This window comes from Dermacentor silvarum, chromosome 7 (genome assembly GCF_013339745.2).
Source record: "Dermacentor silvarum isolate Dsil-2018 chromosome 7, BIME_Dsil_1.4, whole genome shotgun sequence".
Classification (NCBI taxonomy): domain Eukaryota; kingdom Metazoa; phylum Arthropoda; class Arachnida; order Ixodida; family Ixodidae; genus Dermacentor; species Dermacentor silvarum.
The window spans coordinates 16,560,759-16,578,618 of record NC_051160.1 but is presented as its reverse complement, the minus strand read 5'-3'; the positions used below and the strand labels follow the sequence as shown (position 1 = coordinate 16,578,618).

The 17,860-nt window shown below is 50.5% G+C and overlaps 1 protein-coding gene across 1 annotated transcript in view; it reads right to left on the bottom strand.

Annotated features, from left to right (window-relative positions):
* LOC119458601 (neurexin-1-like) overlaps positions 1–17,860 on the bottom strand; it is a 60,094-nt gene that overhangs the window by 5,873 nt on the left and 36,361 nt on the right. The window contains exons 6-18 of the mRNA XM_049670273.1: positions 16,431–16,574; positions 15,090–15,418; positions 14,770–14,919; positions 13,624–13,776; positions 11,556–11,732; positions 10,730–10,844; positions 8,856–9,200; positions 7,562–7,788; positions 6,856–6,964; positions 5,515–5,696; positions 4,070–4,324; positions 2,292–2,616; positions 265–387 (exon numbers count right to left, since the gene is read on the bottom strand). Of these exons, the coding sequence (XP_049526230.1) occupies positions 265–387; positions 2,292–2,616; positions 4,070–4,324; positions 5,515–5,696; positions 6,856–6,964; positions 7,562–7,788; positions 8,856–9,200; positions 10,730–10,844; positions 11,556–11,732; positions 13,624–13,776; positions 14,770–14,919; positions 15,090–15,418; positions 16,431–16,574 (2,634 nt within the window). The remainder of the gene's footprint in view (positions 1–264; positions 388–2,291; positions 2,617–4,069; positions 4,325–5,514; positions 5,697–6,855; positions 6,965–7,561; positions 7,789–8,855; positions 9,201–10,729; positions 10,845–11,555; positions 11,733–13,623; positions 13,777–14,769; positions 14,920–15,089; positions 15,419–16,430; positions 16,575–17,860) is intronic.

Here is a 17,860-nt window from a genome sequence, read left to right as displayed (position 1 = left end):
GATTTTAGGTTTGGTGGTAGAAATGTAGGGAGACCCGCAAACAACGGAGACGTACAAAAACAGAGTCTCAGTAATCGTTCAAAAAGCGTGATGCTGGGAATTCTTTGTGTCTGTGTGTTTTCTCAAAAATGTAGGTAGGACATTAGGCAAAATAATAACAGGAGCTTGGTGGCGCAACCCACCACCCCGTTTCAAAGGGGACGCTCATAGCATCAATCCATCCATCCATGCATGCTGGGCGCGCGTGTTTCTCTGCATGCCTACCGTCCGAACAGGTGGGTCCGCTGAACGAAGTGGCGTCACAGTCGCACGACTGCTGCTCGTTCCAGCCGGGTGTGCACACACCTCCGTTGCTGCACGCCGTGTCGCCGCACGGGGCCCACGTGGCTGCAAGGAAACGCAAGATCGTGGTCAGACGCGCAGCCGCGTATTGAGATCATGATGGAAAAAGCGCTACTAAACAAGGACTTAGCAAGAACACAGGACACGGCGATGTGTCCTGTGTTCTTGCTAAGTCCCCGTTTCAGTAGCGCTTTTCCCATCATATACGTTTGCCAACACGCCCAATTGACATCTATTCTATACGCGTATTGAGAGTTGATTCTAGTGAAAACACTTCGTCCGTGGGACATCCAAGCTCGTCTTTCGATATCCGTGAACCGATTCAAGGACAAACGGGACATCCACCGGACATCCAACTACGGATGTCTTATCAAGGACCATTCTAAGGATGATGTTGTATCGCGACCTATTTTTAGCCCACGCCTGAATAGTTTGTCCTCCCAGAGGCTTCTTTGCCTTTGAGTAGTTTCCTCGTGACAGAATTAACGATTTCTCATATGTTCACATTACAAAACAAGGAGGCTAGCGTGTCTGCAGCTCGTATGCACATCGTGCTCGGCGTATTTTCTGACGTAAATTACCTTGAAAACACTAGTCAGTTCAATATGCCACTTGCTCCCGCGCTCGGCACTGCAGGTCTAGTAGAAGAATGAGTAGCATACACTGCACTTCCGCGCGCGCGCGCGCGCGACTATACGCATACGCGTACACGCGATGTATCTGATCTTGTTGCGTATAGTCGGTCCTCCCGTTGCATCGGTCACACAACGTCTGCTGCGAACGGAATATATCCATTATAGCAAACACTGTGGGGAAAAAAAGGCCTTGACATCTCCACGCAATGTAGGCAGCAGCATGTCCCCGCGCGACGTCCCTCGCGCACGTGTAGGAAAATGCGCGCAGAACACGTAAAGTGCGACCAAACGATTGTGCGAGGAGCGTCCGCTCGAACTATTCAACACAACCCTGGGACATTCGTGTCCCGGCAGAGGGTGTTCTGGCGTAGGCTCCAGACAGGCACCTACACGAACCTACAAATATTACATAGCATACATCGCACAGCCTACAGGGACGAATGCCCGTGGTGAGGGGCCACACCAACCATATACAACTTTACGTAGGAGTGCACGCTACACAACATAGAACACCACGACACGAACACCACGAGGGAGCAATGGGAGGCACTGCTGTCCAGTTCGGCCGTCGACGACCAGATCAAGCTGATCCAGAGAGCAGAAAAGATGGCAAGAGCCAGCGGAGCCCTGGACTAGGGGCCCCGACCATTAGCGATGCCCCTTCTTGGGCAACACAAAACTCTGATTATTTGCCGTCGGCGTCGCCGTCGCCGTGAGGTTCCGTATGACGTCAATGGAGATGAAATCGTCGCCGCGCGCCGAACGCTGTATGTGCGAGTGAAAGGGCGCGAGGGACGCGCGCTTTCACGGGGAGTGAACGCACGGCGGAGAACAAACGCGCGTTCTGCGCTGTGCTCCCTTAAGGGCTGCAGAAGTAGGCGTCTCTTTTCTCCTCTACAATCACCATATATGTAGAGCAAACGTGCCTTCTTCCGACGCACGAAAGGCCGTGGGGGGAGGGGGAGGGAAGGGAGGCGACGTTTAGCTGCGGCACCAAGTGCCTATTTGTATCAGAGGCTCCGGCAACAGTCACCAACGCCGCACGCATTTTGAGCGAACGCGGGCAAAACGCCGACGGCGTCGACAACAGTTCTGCGTGTTGCCGGTGCTGCTGCATGTCCAAGTTTATACAGCTGATAAAGCTAATATCACTACGCCGTATAGCTCTCTTCAAATTTGCTATCGCAATTGATGCTTCGCCTTTCAGGTGAAACTGCGACAACTTTTTTGTAACAAAGTTCATCTATCTTATATTCATAGGATATGTCTAGTAGACGTCACTGCTGTCCGTGGTTTATAAATGGCAGCGCTCACCGTGGCATCCGCGGGAGACGAGCGGGCTCGGGAGCAGCGCGTCGTCCAGCGGGTGCAGTGCCTCGCCGTTCAGGTCGAGCGACGCGAGGCAGCCGAGGAAACCCGTGCGCGACGCGAGCGTCTTGGGCAGCGCCGAGTATCCGCCCCGGCGCACGCCGCCCAGGTAGAGTAGTCCTTCGAGGTCCAGGTGCACGTTGGCGCCCGGGCTGCTCACCGTGGCCACGCGGTCGTCCACCACCAGGCTGTGCTGGCGCAGCGAGCTGCGGCCCAGCGTCACCGCGTGCCAGCGGTTGTCGTTGAGTGGACGGGCCGTGTTCGACCGCACCTGCGTAGTACGCTTCGTTCCCATCTCCCGGCTACGAAACGACGGTGTTGCTTCGCCACTACGCGAGGTAGTGAAGCGGCGAAGCACGCTTTACAGATTGCGTTCACAGCGGGAAGCACATTCACTTCGGTGAAAGCGTTGAAAACGAACGCGCTCACAGACACATACAAACACGCACGAAAGCTCCGGCATACTTACATGCGGGAGGGGGGAAGATGGCCTTTTTAGGTGTCTGTGTATGCGAGAGCGTGCTTGTATGTGAGTGTGTTTTTGCGCTCTTTAAGATTTTACCGATATGAATTACCAACTAGCGCAGCGAAAGGTTTTTGTAAACTGCGCATTAATTTTGCCGCGCGTAGCAAGGCGCGCCCGTATAGGCGCAACCCTCTGGTCAGCTTTGCACACTGTTTCCTCAATGCTTGCTCTGCGACTGGTGCAGCACGCCTTAGAACACATTTGAGCACCCGTTTTGGAACGATACACTACCTATAGCTAAGTAAAACTATAGGTGGTGTGTCGTTTTACAAAACGGGTTCTCAAACAAAGCGCGACACCCATTACGAAAAACGGAGTCTAACTACGTTTCGCGTAAATAACTTACTTTCAGAAACAAGACATTCGCATCTGTAGCTCCGACGAACATAACGATCGACCAACGACGAGCGAGTGACGAACATACCGGTCGCTGTGACAATGAAAAAATGGTTTAGCGAGACGAGCTGGCCAGGCACTGTCCGCGTTCACATAAGGTGAGGGGGCTTTCAGAACTGCGGTGGGTCTATTTACTTCTTTTTGGTGCGGTGAGCTCTCGCAGAACTTAAACAATCCTCTCGTCAGCTTTAAGCATTAGTCAGCTAACGTAGCAACGCGCAAGAACTGTATGTGCTTTGGTCAATGCCGTGTTGTTGAGCCGAATAGACTTTGTGTCAAGATATCCGTATCGTGCTGGCCTTAAAATAGCTTTTTTTTCATTCGTACTTTCTGTTTTTCTTATTTGCGTTAAGGAGAAGCGGAAATACGGAAGAGCTCAACACGGAGGCAAGCGTAGACCTAACTAACTATACTAACTAATATATATATATATATATATATATATATATATATATATATTCATCCTTCCCGCGTGCTACTACAGAGTTGAGTTTATTACCATCAACTTAACCCTTGCTGCGTAATACTTTGTGATCTGTTAACATGCATGTTTCTTGTTTTTTGTACCTTCTCCTGCTTAGACTATTGCCTGCAGACTCTGCACTATTGTATCAAATAAATAAATAAAGTAAATTTGGGCGGTCAGCTGCTTTTTCACGAAAAAAGAAAAAGGGTCGGAGGCAAACGTAGACCCGCAAGTCACATTCACTGGAACACGTGCACACAGACATGGCGCGCGCACGCACGCACTAACACAATCACACACACACACACACACACACACACACACACACACACACACCTTTCGTGGTCCGTCGCCGAGGTTGAATTGGTAGTGCAGGTGACCGTCGACTAGCTCGACGGCCACGAAGTCCTGTCCCTTGCCGGCGTTGTAGAGGAGCAGGCCCGAGGGCTCCAGGGTCTTGAACTGGAAGTGCAGGTGCATGGACGAGTAGGCCTTCAGCTGGGGAAGACCCACGAACGCCAGCCGAGACCTGAACGTCACTGGCTGATGCAGCTGCGACGGCTCGCCCTGGGGCCCCAGTTGGGCTGTCATCTGAGGAGAGGAGAGGAGGATAAGTACGGTGACCACAAGCGTTTCTCGAACAACAACGCTGGTTCGCGTACGAAGATCGACCAAGTGTGGACCGTAGCGAAATCATAGTTGGACACCTCCGTTGCATTGCTGCCGTGATAATAAGGGTGAGCTGGGCGTGATTCATACGTCTTGCGAGAGTATTTATATAGCTATACTTTTACTTATCTTGGTACTCTTTCGATTGCCTCAGACAAGAAATCCTGGAGCGTTCTTTTTAATTAAAATTTTTTATTAGTATTATTTTTTTGAAGTTTAGTGACACAGTAAGCGCTGAGAAACCAATGAACAACTGTGCGGAGCATTCGAGATTTTTGTATTAAACGAAGAGCTTTATGTTGCACGTGCGTGTTTTGCGCAAATGACACGCGCCACGAACGTAACAGGGACAAGTTACCACGCACAACACACACCCAAAGTGTGAATTCGTCGGCAATTGTGAAAGTGTAGATGTATATATTGTCGCCATAGCCACAAACCTACGGTGGTTAATGAAAGGCTCCGAAGCGCGCTGACTCGCACACGTGGAAAGAGCGCATAATATACGTTGTCGAATAGAGCGAAACCTCTTTCTTCAGTGAAATTTATTTGTACTACATTTCTAGGTCTTTAGTGTGCTTTGCATGAAAGCGTTCGGTCATTATTCGCGCTTTAGAAGCAGTTTTCCTACGCGTTCAAATAATAAGCGGAATGCACCACGTTTTGAGCGCGTCATTGCACTTTCACGTTGTATTTTAATTAATACATAACCATGGTATTCGTGGGCGACACGCCTATAGTCGGATACAACTTATGTCTGCAGTGAAGCCCCGCCCACGCCCTCATAACCGCCAGCCACTGTTCCTCCGCGAGGCTGAAAACAGTCAGTACTTCAAAGTTTCCTTGTTACCTAAATAAGGCGGTAACCACAAAAATAAACACTATAAACGCGTAATTTCATACGTTTTCCCTCTTCTATTATAGCGGGACGTACAAGTACGACGCCATTTTGAAAAGGTCGCATGACGACGATTTTGTTTGCTTCTGTGATTGGCTGGCGGAGTAACACAACCCCGCGCGGTCTGTGTGCCTTTGTTGCCTAGTGCTGTTTTTTTTTCTTTCCTACTATAGAAAAACAGCGGCGATGATGCCAAAAAAAAAAAAAAAAGTACCTGCAGGCTGGGTATGTGTCCCTGTCGGGCCATCTCGAACAGGGGCTGCCCGTTGAGGTGGAGCTGTTGCATGTGTCCCACGAATCCCGGCAGGTCTCGGGCCGGGAAGTGCGGCCCCTCGCGCGTCACTCCGCCCACGTGAACCGTGCGCATCTCGAGGGCCGCGTGCTCGCCGCGGATCTCTGAGGGTGGGTGAACACATTCAGTAGACTGCGGCCATCTTAAATCTCGTTCCGATTCTGACGAAGCTGGCAAGATAGAGAGCTTCTTGAAGGGGCGGCATCGAAGTAAAAGACGATGCAAGGTATATAACTTTGCTGTCCAAACAAGGTAACAGTTGAGTGAGCGGAAGGCTTAGAAACTCGACGGGAAGGTCGTCTGCTCACGGAAAAACGTAGTCACGCTTTTCTTATGCGCTTAATACACTGTCCCGCATATTTCGCTTAACGTGTTCGAAGAAAGACTTTGCGCCCTCCCTGAAGTGCTGCTTTATGCAGCTGCTGGCAGGCGGCGACACAAGATTATGCTAGCGCCGTCGCGGCAGCAGCTCACATCCCCATAAGCGAAGGCAAATTTGCCCTTTTTTCGTATGAACGAGCCAATTAACAGCAGCAAGTGTTACACTGAACGACGCGGACTCCAAACTACGATCCTTCTGCAATATTTGATCAAGAACAGTGAAGCGGTACGCGCGAAATCTTTCTTGGTACACGTTAACCGAAATGTGCAGGTCTTTGTATAAGCTACGCTGTGTTTTTCATAGGATAGGTTCGCACACGTGAGGTGTTAAAATGCGGCGATAATAAGTGCTCGTCTTAGCTTTTTCTTGTCGACGCGAAATGTCATGAAGTGGCAGAGACGCTATCTTAGCTATCAACGTAGACTGTCTCCAATGCTGACCAGAATTAGAACACTCCCTTATAAAGATAAAGAGTATCCTAAATAACGCCACAAGAGCGTCTGAAGCCAAAAACATCAAGATTAAACAAATATTAATGTACAGCCTGTCAATCATGTCGTAGCTGAACGACCTCAGCGTCAGATTTCCCCCTAGGAATTTTCGTAGGAAACTCCTCGGTGTAAATCGACACGCTGCCAGTTGCAGCACGCAGACAGGCCAGACAGGGTTTTTCAGAGTCCTTCAGTTAGAAAACTATGGCGATGATGATACGTGTGCATTGACAATGAAATTGACAATGAGTGGGTATCTATTCATTCGAGGCAGGCTAGGGGCCATGGGGTGAAATTGAAGTTCGATCACTATACAAGAAGGGGCAAGATGGCGATATATACATATATAGTAGCATGGCGGAAGTCAATTCGCATGTACCACGTACGAACCTCCGGTGGTGGTGTCCGAGTCCAACTTGAGCTGCACGCGATGACCCCTGCGGTCCAGCTGGACGCTATGCCAGCGGTCGTCATCCAGCGCTTGGCCCACGTAGAAGATCTGCGAACGAACACCTCTCTTTCAGTGGCGGTCACAGTTTGCATGTCGAGACCCCGCCTACCAATTCATTGTTCGTTGGATTATGCGCCTTTCATTGAATTTCCGACCAAACTTCCAATAATTCAAAATCCTGCCCACGCCACGATGCCGTCGGCGTCAGCTTTTCGACGCCAATTTCTCGCACATTTTCCCCGTACCGCATTCGCCTTGAAATCCCTATAGAGATTCATATAGTAGAGTGTATTTAATAATGAATATAACAAAGTAATGGATATAACGAAGCAATTCTATTTCCCCCTTCAACTTAATTGCAACGAGGCTTCACCGTAGTATAATGCAGATTGCGGAACCACCTTGATTCCTGTAGGGAAATGGGATATATGGGGTTTATGGGATATTTATAAAATCAAACCTCGCTATAACGAAATAATGAATCTAACGAAGTAAGTGAAATTCTCCTTAAAAACCCCATAGAAATTCATGTAGTGCAGTAGATTCAATAATGTATATACCTAATTAATGGATATAACGAAGCAATTCTAGCTCCCCCTCCTCCCTACGCTTTACCGTAGTTTATAATGAAGATTGCGGAACCACCTTGTTTCCGTCTCCGAGGTTGTAGGCGACCTTGAGGCGCGCGTTCTCGAGCGCCAGCACCAGGGCCGTGTGCAGGGTGGCGTGCGCGTCGGCGGCCGCCGCCAGCAGCAGACCCTGACCCCGGGCCGAGCGGAAGCGCAGCCGCAGTCGCTCGGCCTCGGACCTCAGCGGCCGCGACAGTTGCACGCGGGCGTACTGCTCGCCGTTGAAGCGCACGCTGGTCGCCTCTGCGTGTAGAACGAACGAGCGCGTGGTTTTCCGTGCGGGTCGCGCCAGAACTGCAGGCTTGTCACTCAAATAACAACACTGTCAAGCTTACGACAATATTTTAAGGTGAAAAAAAAAAAACATCAGTGCAAACACACAGGAAAACCGCCAAGAAGAGGCAAGACACTGGCGCCTTTTCATGCCTGCACGAAGACGTGTTCGCTACGTGTCTCGTCTGTTTTTTAGTGGTTGTACTGTGTGTTTGCGCTGATCTTTTTTCACTTAAAATACTATGTACCAACTAGCCCCAACCGAAGCTGTATTACGACAAGATGCCCCGTGAAAGCGACTCTGTCGTGACGACAGCGCAACTAGTCAGAGAGAGAGAGAGTGAGAGAAAAAGCTCTTCAGTGAAACGCGGGTATTTCTATCGTCGTGGTTACCGTCGCCTGCATGCTATTCTTTATGAAGGAAAGGATGAGGGATTGAAGGGCGCTAAGAGAAAGAGATATAGGGCAGAAGAAAGAAAGAAAGAAGAAAAAAAAAGAACAGTGGCGATTCAGCGGGAAATGCGAGAGAAATGCTTTAGCATTACGTCGCGTCTCTCATATGGTCCCGGATCCATGATTGACACCGCGTTCACCACATGCAAAGCGTTGTTCAGCTCCCTCGACATACTTCTTTGTCTCTTCGAGGAGCGAAGTGATGGTAGTCCGGAGCAGTGGAGTGAATCACCATGTATATATATATATAAGAAAATCAGAAGCACAACTTCGCGGTTATCTTAGGTTTATTATTTACCCGACACTTTCGGTAAGATAACCGCGAAGTTGTGCTTCTGATTTTCCTAAATACGCTTGGCCCATTGAAAAATCCAGTTACTATATATATATATATATATATATATATATATATATATATATATATATATATAGTCAAATCTTATGATTACGCATATACCTCCTATCACGTAACCGGCGTAAGCATACCTCACTTGCACTTTCCCCCCTTTGACACTCGTGGTTCTAACATTTTAAAAAACTGCGGCCGAAAAACCATCGAAGGAGGTGACTGTCCTATCACTCACCCTTGGCGCAGACGGGCCCCGTGAAGGGCGTGTGGTCGCAGTCGCAGACGAACCGGTTCCAGCCCTCGACGCAGCGACCGCCGTGCAGGCAGGGCTGCGAGGCGCAGGGCGGGGGCCCCGCGGACCGGTGGCACGAGGCGCGCACGGCGCCGGAGTCCTGGCGCTGCGCGTACGAGGCCAGGTCGACGGCGGCGCCGCCCACCACCAGGTCGCGCAGGCAGCCGACGAAGCCCAGCCTCAGGGAACCCGACCAGAGGGCCGCGGGAAGCGGCGTGTCGTCGCGCGCCGTCGTGCCCACGCCGCCCACGAAGAGCGGACCTTCCACGTCCAGCTGCTTGGAGTTGCCTGCGCACGACGCGGAGCGGTTGTTGCGCGACCAAGTAAGTGGTGCGGAACAGTTGAAAATAATTAAAGTTTTATTTCTTGCGTACGTGCGTAACAGAGTAAAATATGTCAACAAATGCATTTGGCGCAGTGCCGTTAAAAAAAGAAAATGTCGTAGTTCCGCCGGAAAGGTGAAGCATCGACTTCGATAGCAAATTAGTGGGCAGCTATACGAAGTAAGGATAGTAGTTTTATCGGCCGTATAAACTTGCAAACATAGGCATTCTAACTAAATTAACAAGCATGGTGTCACGCGCGCACAAGCGAACATGAATGATCTCACTCGATGACCGCGCAAACTCGCTTTCAAAACGCTGCAGTAGGTAAGCGCTGCAGCAGCAGCGGCGAGCATTGAATTGACCTTCGGCTACCGCTCGCATCAACTCGAACTAAGCCGCGAAAACACAGCGCAAGGCGTACTTTGGCCCCGCCGAAGATGGCTTTCAAGATACAGCGGCCGGTCGGTCGCGCGCGATGTGGAACGCCCTCGCTACCCTCTCCCCGCAGCTTTGCGGAGCGCTGCTTCCCGGGCGTGCGCACGCGGCCGCTCGGGAAAGTGCCTCCCCCCCCCCTTCCTCCCTCCCTCCGGAGCGTTGCGTGCGACTGGAAGACGGCGCGCTTACTTCCCGCCCTTGCGTGCGCGAGATTGAGCCGCGATCGCCGGCTCACCCTCGCACGCTTTTTCTCGCACATACAGAATACGGAGCGCAGCGATAATTTTATCGCCCTTGAACTTTATGCAGAACCTCACGGCGACGACGACGGCGACGGCAGAAATGCGGTTGGAGTGCCCATATAATTGCTATCACTGTACGAAAGGTTCGCGCACTCTTTCGCGTCTGTACAAAAAGTGGATGTTTTTAAGGCAATTTCTCGTAAATTGAATCCCCCGGCAGCGACGGCTTATATTAGCACCGTAAAATGGTCTATCGAGAATGGGTTGACAGAAAAGTGGATGGCAAGATGTCTGAAACTATCCGTTGACCAGTCTACAAAGAATAGTTACCAGGAAGTGTACGGTAATATAAATCTATCGACATTTTATAGACAATAGTAGATAAGAAGTGGAAGGCCTATGTCCGATGACTGTCGATCGGCTAATTTATAATATTTGTCTATAGAAAGTCTGTACAGTTTATAGACACATTCTATACAAAGAGTATGAAATCTCTCTCCTACAAGGTATGTGAGAACACAGATATCTATAAGGGACCCCCATATGTTCGTTTTGGAGGATTGGATATGGGGCTTACGGATTTTTTTTTCGTTAGGGTACAGTCGAACGCCTTTGTAACGAACACCTTGGGGCCTCCGAAATCATTCGTTATGCAGGTTACTTCGTTGTAAAGGTCGCGCACCACACAGCTCGCTATAGAACCGGTACAGAGTTATTCCTTCGTTATACTGGTCATTTAGTTGTAAAGATGTTCGTTGTATAGAGGCGCTCTACTGTACATAGTTCCACTGCAGCCGCCATGCGCATGTAGTACCTGGTGCGACGAATTCGGAGACGGTCTCGTCCACGGTGAGCGTTCCAGCGCGGTCCGTGCGCGCCACTTGCACCTGGTGCCAGTGGCCGTCGTCCAGGCGCCGCTCGCCGAGCACCTGCGTGGGTGAACGTCGAAATTGTATCGCATTGTATTCTACTTATTCACATTCTTAAATGCCGCTATTACAATGCGAGCGTTGTAATGGAAGTGTTGTGCTGGTGTATGATGCTGATGCGAAGTAATGTATGCTAATGCACGATGCCCTGTGTAGGGCAATAACTAGCGTTGTGTTTAATTTGATGACTTCGTCAAAGTGTTTGACAATGTTGCGTTTAATTTGACTGTTTTGTCAAAGTGTACGACAATGAAAACAAAAATGCTTGTGCGTCTGCTGCTGTCTTTGTCAGTACGCGTGGGCGAAGGATTCCCTCAAGACATTCTTGAATGGCTTTTTTCCCTTCGCCTCCTATCGCGTGTGTTGTGATAAACCAATAAAGAATCAATAAATAAATAAAATCAATTAATTAATCAATCAATCAAACACGGTTCAATAAGCCCCGCTCTCATCCTTCGGCGGGTGGCCAGTACACCACCTAGATAGCACAAGGCCCGTTCACTCCGATCCATGACTTCATGCTATACCTGGCCCGACTGCCATAGAATCTAATGGAGATGCTCCCGAGTAAGCAGCGGCGATTTCGACGCCACCGCTGCTTTCGTCACGCCAGCCTTGGCAGCGGAAATTTCGCGCCCAGGTGGCATGACGTCATGGATCGGAGTGAACGGGCCCTGTGCTATATCTAGGTGGTGTTGGGATGGCGCGCACCTTGACGGGTCCCGATCCGAGGTCTAGTACGAAGTGCAGGCGGCCCTCGAGCAGCTCCAGAGCGATGAGGTCCCCCTGTGCGCCGCTGGCGTAGAGCAGCAGTCCGTCCGGTTCCACGGTGCGCAGTCGCACCGACAGCGCGCCCGCGGTTCGCGGTTCCTCCCAGCCGGGCAGCGCCTGCATGTCGAACCAGAACACGCATTCTAGGTTCATTTCGGAGAAACGGAAAGAAAATACGTATACAGGTGACCTCTATAGGGCTGCAATAAAAAACAAAAATTTGGAGGACGCTTAAGCTTCGCCTTTGAGAGTGGAACGCGATAGCATTCAAAGATCCCTGTATGATTCTCAGGCTTCCCGGCAACTGCCGCTTTCTTTTTCTCTCCAACTTCGCCTCCGCATGTGGCTGGCGAAGAGGCGAGCGCCATCTGGATGGTGTTTTTGCAAGGAACGAACCCCGGCGCGCCGCTGTATGAGTGGTAGAAATGCCGGAAAAGGGGGCTTGTGTTTGAGTTTCCGCGTAAGAGAATTATGTTCTTTAGTATATTCAAATTACAATCCGATGCTATCACGTCTGTAGGTTGTGGTTACATCGTACTTTACAATTTTCCTGACGGATTTTACTTTGAGAAATTCAATTCGTTCATTAACGCCTCTTCGCCACGCGGAGGGCTGGCGTGGTCGGGATGGTTCGGGATGATTTTTTGGGGCCGAGGACACCGACGCCGGATTATCTGCGACACGGGGCCTATATAACGCTATCGCGTTAAAAGTTTTGTTTGGGCCAGTTGGTTCATAGCTGAAAACCTTGAGCAGCGCAAAAAAAAAAAAAAAAAACCACACGGACAAAGAAGAAACAAGTATACAGACAAGATTTGCGCCCGTCCTGTGTACCTCTGTCTTCTTTAGCCAAGTTTTTTTTTTCGCTGCTCGTCAAGGTTTTCGGCCTATAAGGGACCGGCGAAAAGGGAAAGAAAGTCTGACAAGGACGCCAGCCCCGAACTTCCCAAAAAACTCCAATTCATCCCCGAAATGACACTATGCTGAGTGTTTGAAAGGGGCCAGTTGGTTGTACGCGTTTGGATAAACGCACTGTTATTTACTGGGACGAAACTGGACAGAAATGGGTGGTGTGTGCTTCGACCAAGTTCGTCCCTGTGAACAACAACGCGTTTATCTAAACCCGCAAAGAAAAAAAAAAAAAAAGGCGACAGCTGGAAGCTTGAGAAGTCTAGGCATGACCAGTAATCAAACTGCGCAGGAACCTTTAGTTTTATTATCACGTAGCTGAAAATTTCTGAAGATGTTGCCAATTGGGTCGTTGTTATATATCGATCAAATGCTAATTGATAGTGACGGTTCTTGGATAGATTACATTTTTTAACTCCGATGTTACGCCCATTCAGTTACGCAGGACCGAGCGGACGCTCGCCAATAGAGGGCGCCGCGCGTCTCACGCGCTTATGTGGCGGCCCGCCAATGTTGGCGGAGAATGGCGGTTAATATTTTGGATTTTAAAACAGCACTTGTGTGCCTCATGTTCGTAATTTCTGGGAATGGCCACAAGAAAATATGCAAGTGCACCTTACAGACGACATATATGAAGCACGAAAGTAATAGCGAATGATCGCTTTTTGTTACTTCGAAATAACGCAAGAAATAAAAAAAAAGTTATGCAGAAGCCATCGACGATGATTGTGAATGTAAGCGAATAGCCGAACGCTTAAAGAAAATTCTTTTTTTTCTTTCCTCTTTTTTTCTTTTTCTTTTATAGGAGAATACAACAACAACAACAAACAAACACATCTGCTTGCCCAACGCCTAGATAGATAGCACAAGACCGGTGCACTTCTATCCGTGAGGTCATGCTAGCTTGCCCGACTGCCATAGAATCTAATGGGGACGCTCCCGGGTAAGCCGTGGTGACTTTGACGTCACCGCTTTCGTCACGCCCGCGGGCTTGGCAATGGAAATTTCGGTCCAATTGGCATGACGTCATAAAGCAGAGTGCACAGGCCTGCTATCTGCTTGCCCCGGGTCAAAAAGCAGCCGCGTCGCGGGCTCTCACCAGAAACGAGTCTCTCGTGGTGAAGGTGACCGGGTCGGCGGCGTCCACCTCCTGGCACACGAAGTGGATGTTGCCCCGCGCTTGAACCAGCCGGTTGCCCGAGCGTGCCAAGTCGACCAGGTCCAGCTGCAGGCTGTCGGCCACCAGCTCGACCTGCACGTATATGGGTGGACCGAAATATCACTTTTCGCGCATATATAGGTCAGCATCACACACACTTGCTCACACGCATTCACTCGCTCCACGTTCACTTCACAGAGGTGACGAGTCGACGTGAGTCGATGTGAGTACGAGCGGGAGTGAATGCGGTTAACGCATGGGTGAGTAAAATAAAATGAATAAAGTAAATGAGGTTATGGGATTTTACTTGCCATAATCACGATCTGATTATGAGGCACGCCTCTCGCAACACCATAGCCAACTAAGCTAACGCGACTGGTAAATGTAACTACGTACCAACGAAAGTGAGTGGCGGTGATTTTGAGTAGACCTGAGTGTGAAGGATGAGTCACTCTTGGCGAGCTTGAGATGACGTGAGTGCGTATATATACATATATGTGAGTGGGGAGTGAACGGGCGTATGAAGAGTTGAGAGTGCCGCCGGTAAGTGCGAATGAAAGTGACTGCGAACGGCTTGCGAGTGTTGGCGCATATTAGTGCGGCGTGAGTCCCACTAATATTCCAGTAGATTCTAGTTTTGCAGAGAGAGAGAGAGAGAGAAAGAGAGAGAGAAAGAGAGAGAGAGATCAATGGGTGGGAAAGGCAGGGAGTTTAACCGGAAACGATTCTCGTTTGCTACCGTTCACTGGGGGGAAGGGTAAGGGTAAATAAAAGATGAAAGGAATAGGGGACAGAAGAAAGCAAACGCAAGAAAGAATAATAGAGGAGGTTCGGAACGTCCGTGGGAACTATAGTATCTCTCATAGGCCACTCGAACGCAAAAATTTCAAGAGTGTCTAGTATTCTAGTATTCTATTGCACGAGTGAGTGAGTACCGGCTAGTGTGCGAGAGCATATATATAGATTGCCCTGCGAAAATATTGGTGAGTGAGTTTGCGAGCGAGTATACGTAGCCGCTTATTCTACTGACCTACTATGATTTTCGCGTGCTTCTTCGCGAGGAAAGGGGGGTATGAAACGGCGTACCTTTCGCAGACATCCGACGAAGTTTGGCCTCTTTGGTCCCGGCAGCGGGACGTCGGCGCCTCCCACGAAGAGTGCGCTGCTCGCCAGGAAGGAGAAGGCACCCGCCGTCGAGCCCCGCTCCGTGTACACGCCGTCCGCCGTGATGGACAACTGCAGCGACACGTACCGCCTTCAGCCTATTACAGCGAAGCTGTATATATGCCTAGGCTGAAACACTCGTGGTCCGACCACAGAAACCCTACGGCGGAAATAAACCTATCGAAAACCTATCGAAAACTCGATAGGTTTAGAGAGAGAGAGAATGATATGTTGTGTCTCACGTGATAGAAGCTGGTGGTCTTGGTCATGTGGCGCACCTTGCGGTGCACCACGACGCGGTGCCACTGGTTGTCGTCGAAGCGCACCCTGGCGGGCCGCACGCTCTTCTCGAGCGCGCCGGCGCCCAGCACGACGGAGAGCAGGAGTCCGCCGTCGCGCAGCGACAGCTGCATGAAGTCGCCGCCGCGGCCGCTGTGCCACAGCAGGGCGCTCGACTGGCGCGTCTTGAACAGCAGCGTCACCTGGTCCGAGCCGCTGATCACGGGGGCCCGGCTCGAGTCGAGCGACAGGAACTCGTGGCCCCGGAACGTGGCCTCCGAGGGTTGCTTCTCTGCACGGCGCAAGAGGGCGGCCCATTAATTGATGTACTGTGCACTAAGCGTAGTCTAGAACTACCGAGAGAGAGAGAAGGGAAGAAGGAAAGGCAGGGAGGTTAACCAGACTTAGTCCAGTTTGCTACCCTACACGTGGGGAGGGGGATGGGAAACTGAAAGAAAAGGAGAGAACTAAGTTTGGTGCAGCATATCTACAGTCTGGCACACAAGTCTGTCGCCTTCAGGTACTGAACAAGAGCTCGAATGACTTTCTGGCCTGATGAGCTGTGAGGCCAGGCTCCCAAGACCTTTGCTTCCGTATAAACGGCCTATCGTCCAGTCTGTTCAAGGCATACTGGAGAGTCTGGCGTTGATTATCGGAGCGAGAACAGTGGCACAGAAGATGATTGATGGTCTAGAAAGTTGAGCTAGTTGCTATGGGTTTACAGTGAAACAAGGTAAAGCGTGCAGACAAGGAAAGAAGAGAAGAGAACCAGAGAACACTCGTCAGGATAGTCGGCGTTTGTGTAGTCTGGTTCACTTCTCTTGTGTCCAAGTCTCCACGCCTTAGCTTCTTTCACGATTAAGTGTAGCTTTTTCTCTTTCTTTTTTCATTTTACAATATCTAGAGCAGTTTTTTCTCAGATTGCAGCATCACGTCGCCCTAATGTGTCGTGATCCTTTCTCTGGGATTCATGGAGGGTCCAACTATCACTATCACTATCACGACGAAATGCTTCATGTGTGCGTGAACGTGTCTACCTTGAAGTGCGCTGCGTCATAAATGTCAGCGCCTGTGTATGTCCTTTTCCATGTGTGCGTGAACGTGTCTGTCTTTAAGTGCGCTGCTTCATCAATATCATAACTCTCCATCTAGCCAATCAGTATCTAATAGGCTTATAAGGGTTGGGGGGGGGGGGGGGGGTGTCAGAGTAGGTCTCTTTGTGGTGAACTATTTTATGTAGTTTTATAAAGCCCCCGCAGTAATACTTGTCTCTGTGTGCTCCAGCACGTGCTCGCTGTACTCACCTTGGTCGCAGAAGGACCCTTCGTAGTCCAGGCCTCGACAGTCGCAGACGGGGCCCGTGTCGGTGCTGATGCAGCTGCCGCCGTGTTGACACGGGTCGCGCTGCTCGCACGGCTCATCGCTGCGCAGCCGGACTCCCTTGAAACCTGCGTGGTGCAAGCGCCGCGCTCGTTATTAGTCGCAGACTGGCCACCCACCGTGTCCGAAAGCTTTAAGTCTTTGTCATGTGCGGCGTTAATCGCCATAAGCAGTGGGTGCCGCTTGCCCTTTTAACCCAACGGCGAGTTCCAGGCGTTGCGTGTCTGGGTTCGATAAATACTAATACGTAGCTATAACTTACGCCACGGCATGTAGAGAAAGAATTCATAGGCACAACGCTGACTGCAACTGGTTTCGCAGTACTAATGCGAAGGCGAATGATACACGACCACAGTGAAAAAAAAAAACATAAAGAAAAAAAAAGGAAAGAAAAGTATTTGGAGACATGAGGAAATACAGGAAGTAGGCTGTTCGGCAATGTTTGTTTCCCCTACACAAGATGGCCGACCTCTTGCCATGCCGCACTACTTTGCCGCAGTTAGACTTGCAAACATCAGCGATGTAGTAAGGAAGATCTATGCTGACAAGAAAGATTCCCGGTGACAAGAATCCACGGCACCAGGTCGTGCGCTCCTGCCTATTTCCACTTCGAAGTCCGCCGCTCTTTATGCGTGGGTCAAACTAAACCGCCCTCCACCCACGCGTTGATCGCAGAATTCCGCGCTGTCTGCAAGTTGCCGCGGTCTCTAATGAAAGGACGCGTGCTCACCGATGGGCTCCTGTCTCTTGGGCGGGCCGGCCGTGCTCGGAGGCGTAGACCACGTTCCGCACCGCCCCGCGCAGCCTCGGTTCGAAGAACACGGGGGCAGCGAGAGGGCGCGGCCAACTTGGCCCCATACCACGACGGCACGCCGCCCACGTACACGAAGCTGTTGCTCGAATCGTTGCCCATGTGCAAGTCGCTGGAGCCCTGCAGCACCCGCTGTCACTCTGGTCGTCGACGCGTAGCGCGTCTCCGCCCTGCGTGCACGTGCGAGCCATCGCATTTCAGAAAGGGCGCGTATTGTCACTGTGTACCTGGCGCGAAGATATATTGACACTTGCTCGCGGGTCACCGATAGTCAATTACACGGTCTCTCTGCTCACACGGCGCACACACTCTCTGAGGCCGCTCTCGAGAGTCGGCGAAGATGTCCCATCGTCCTGGTGGTTGCCGAAGGACGTCATGCGAAGAACGGCTTTTTTTTTTTTTTTAATAATGTACAAGTTCAGCCGATGTGCTTGACGTTTGCGCTCCCTCCAAGGCCGTACGAGAAGTGCTGTCCAGAAGGTGATACAAAAGACATTGGCCTAATTGACAAGCTAATGACCAAAAGCTCTAGCTATTACTCAA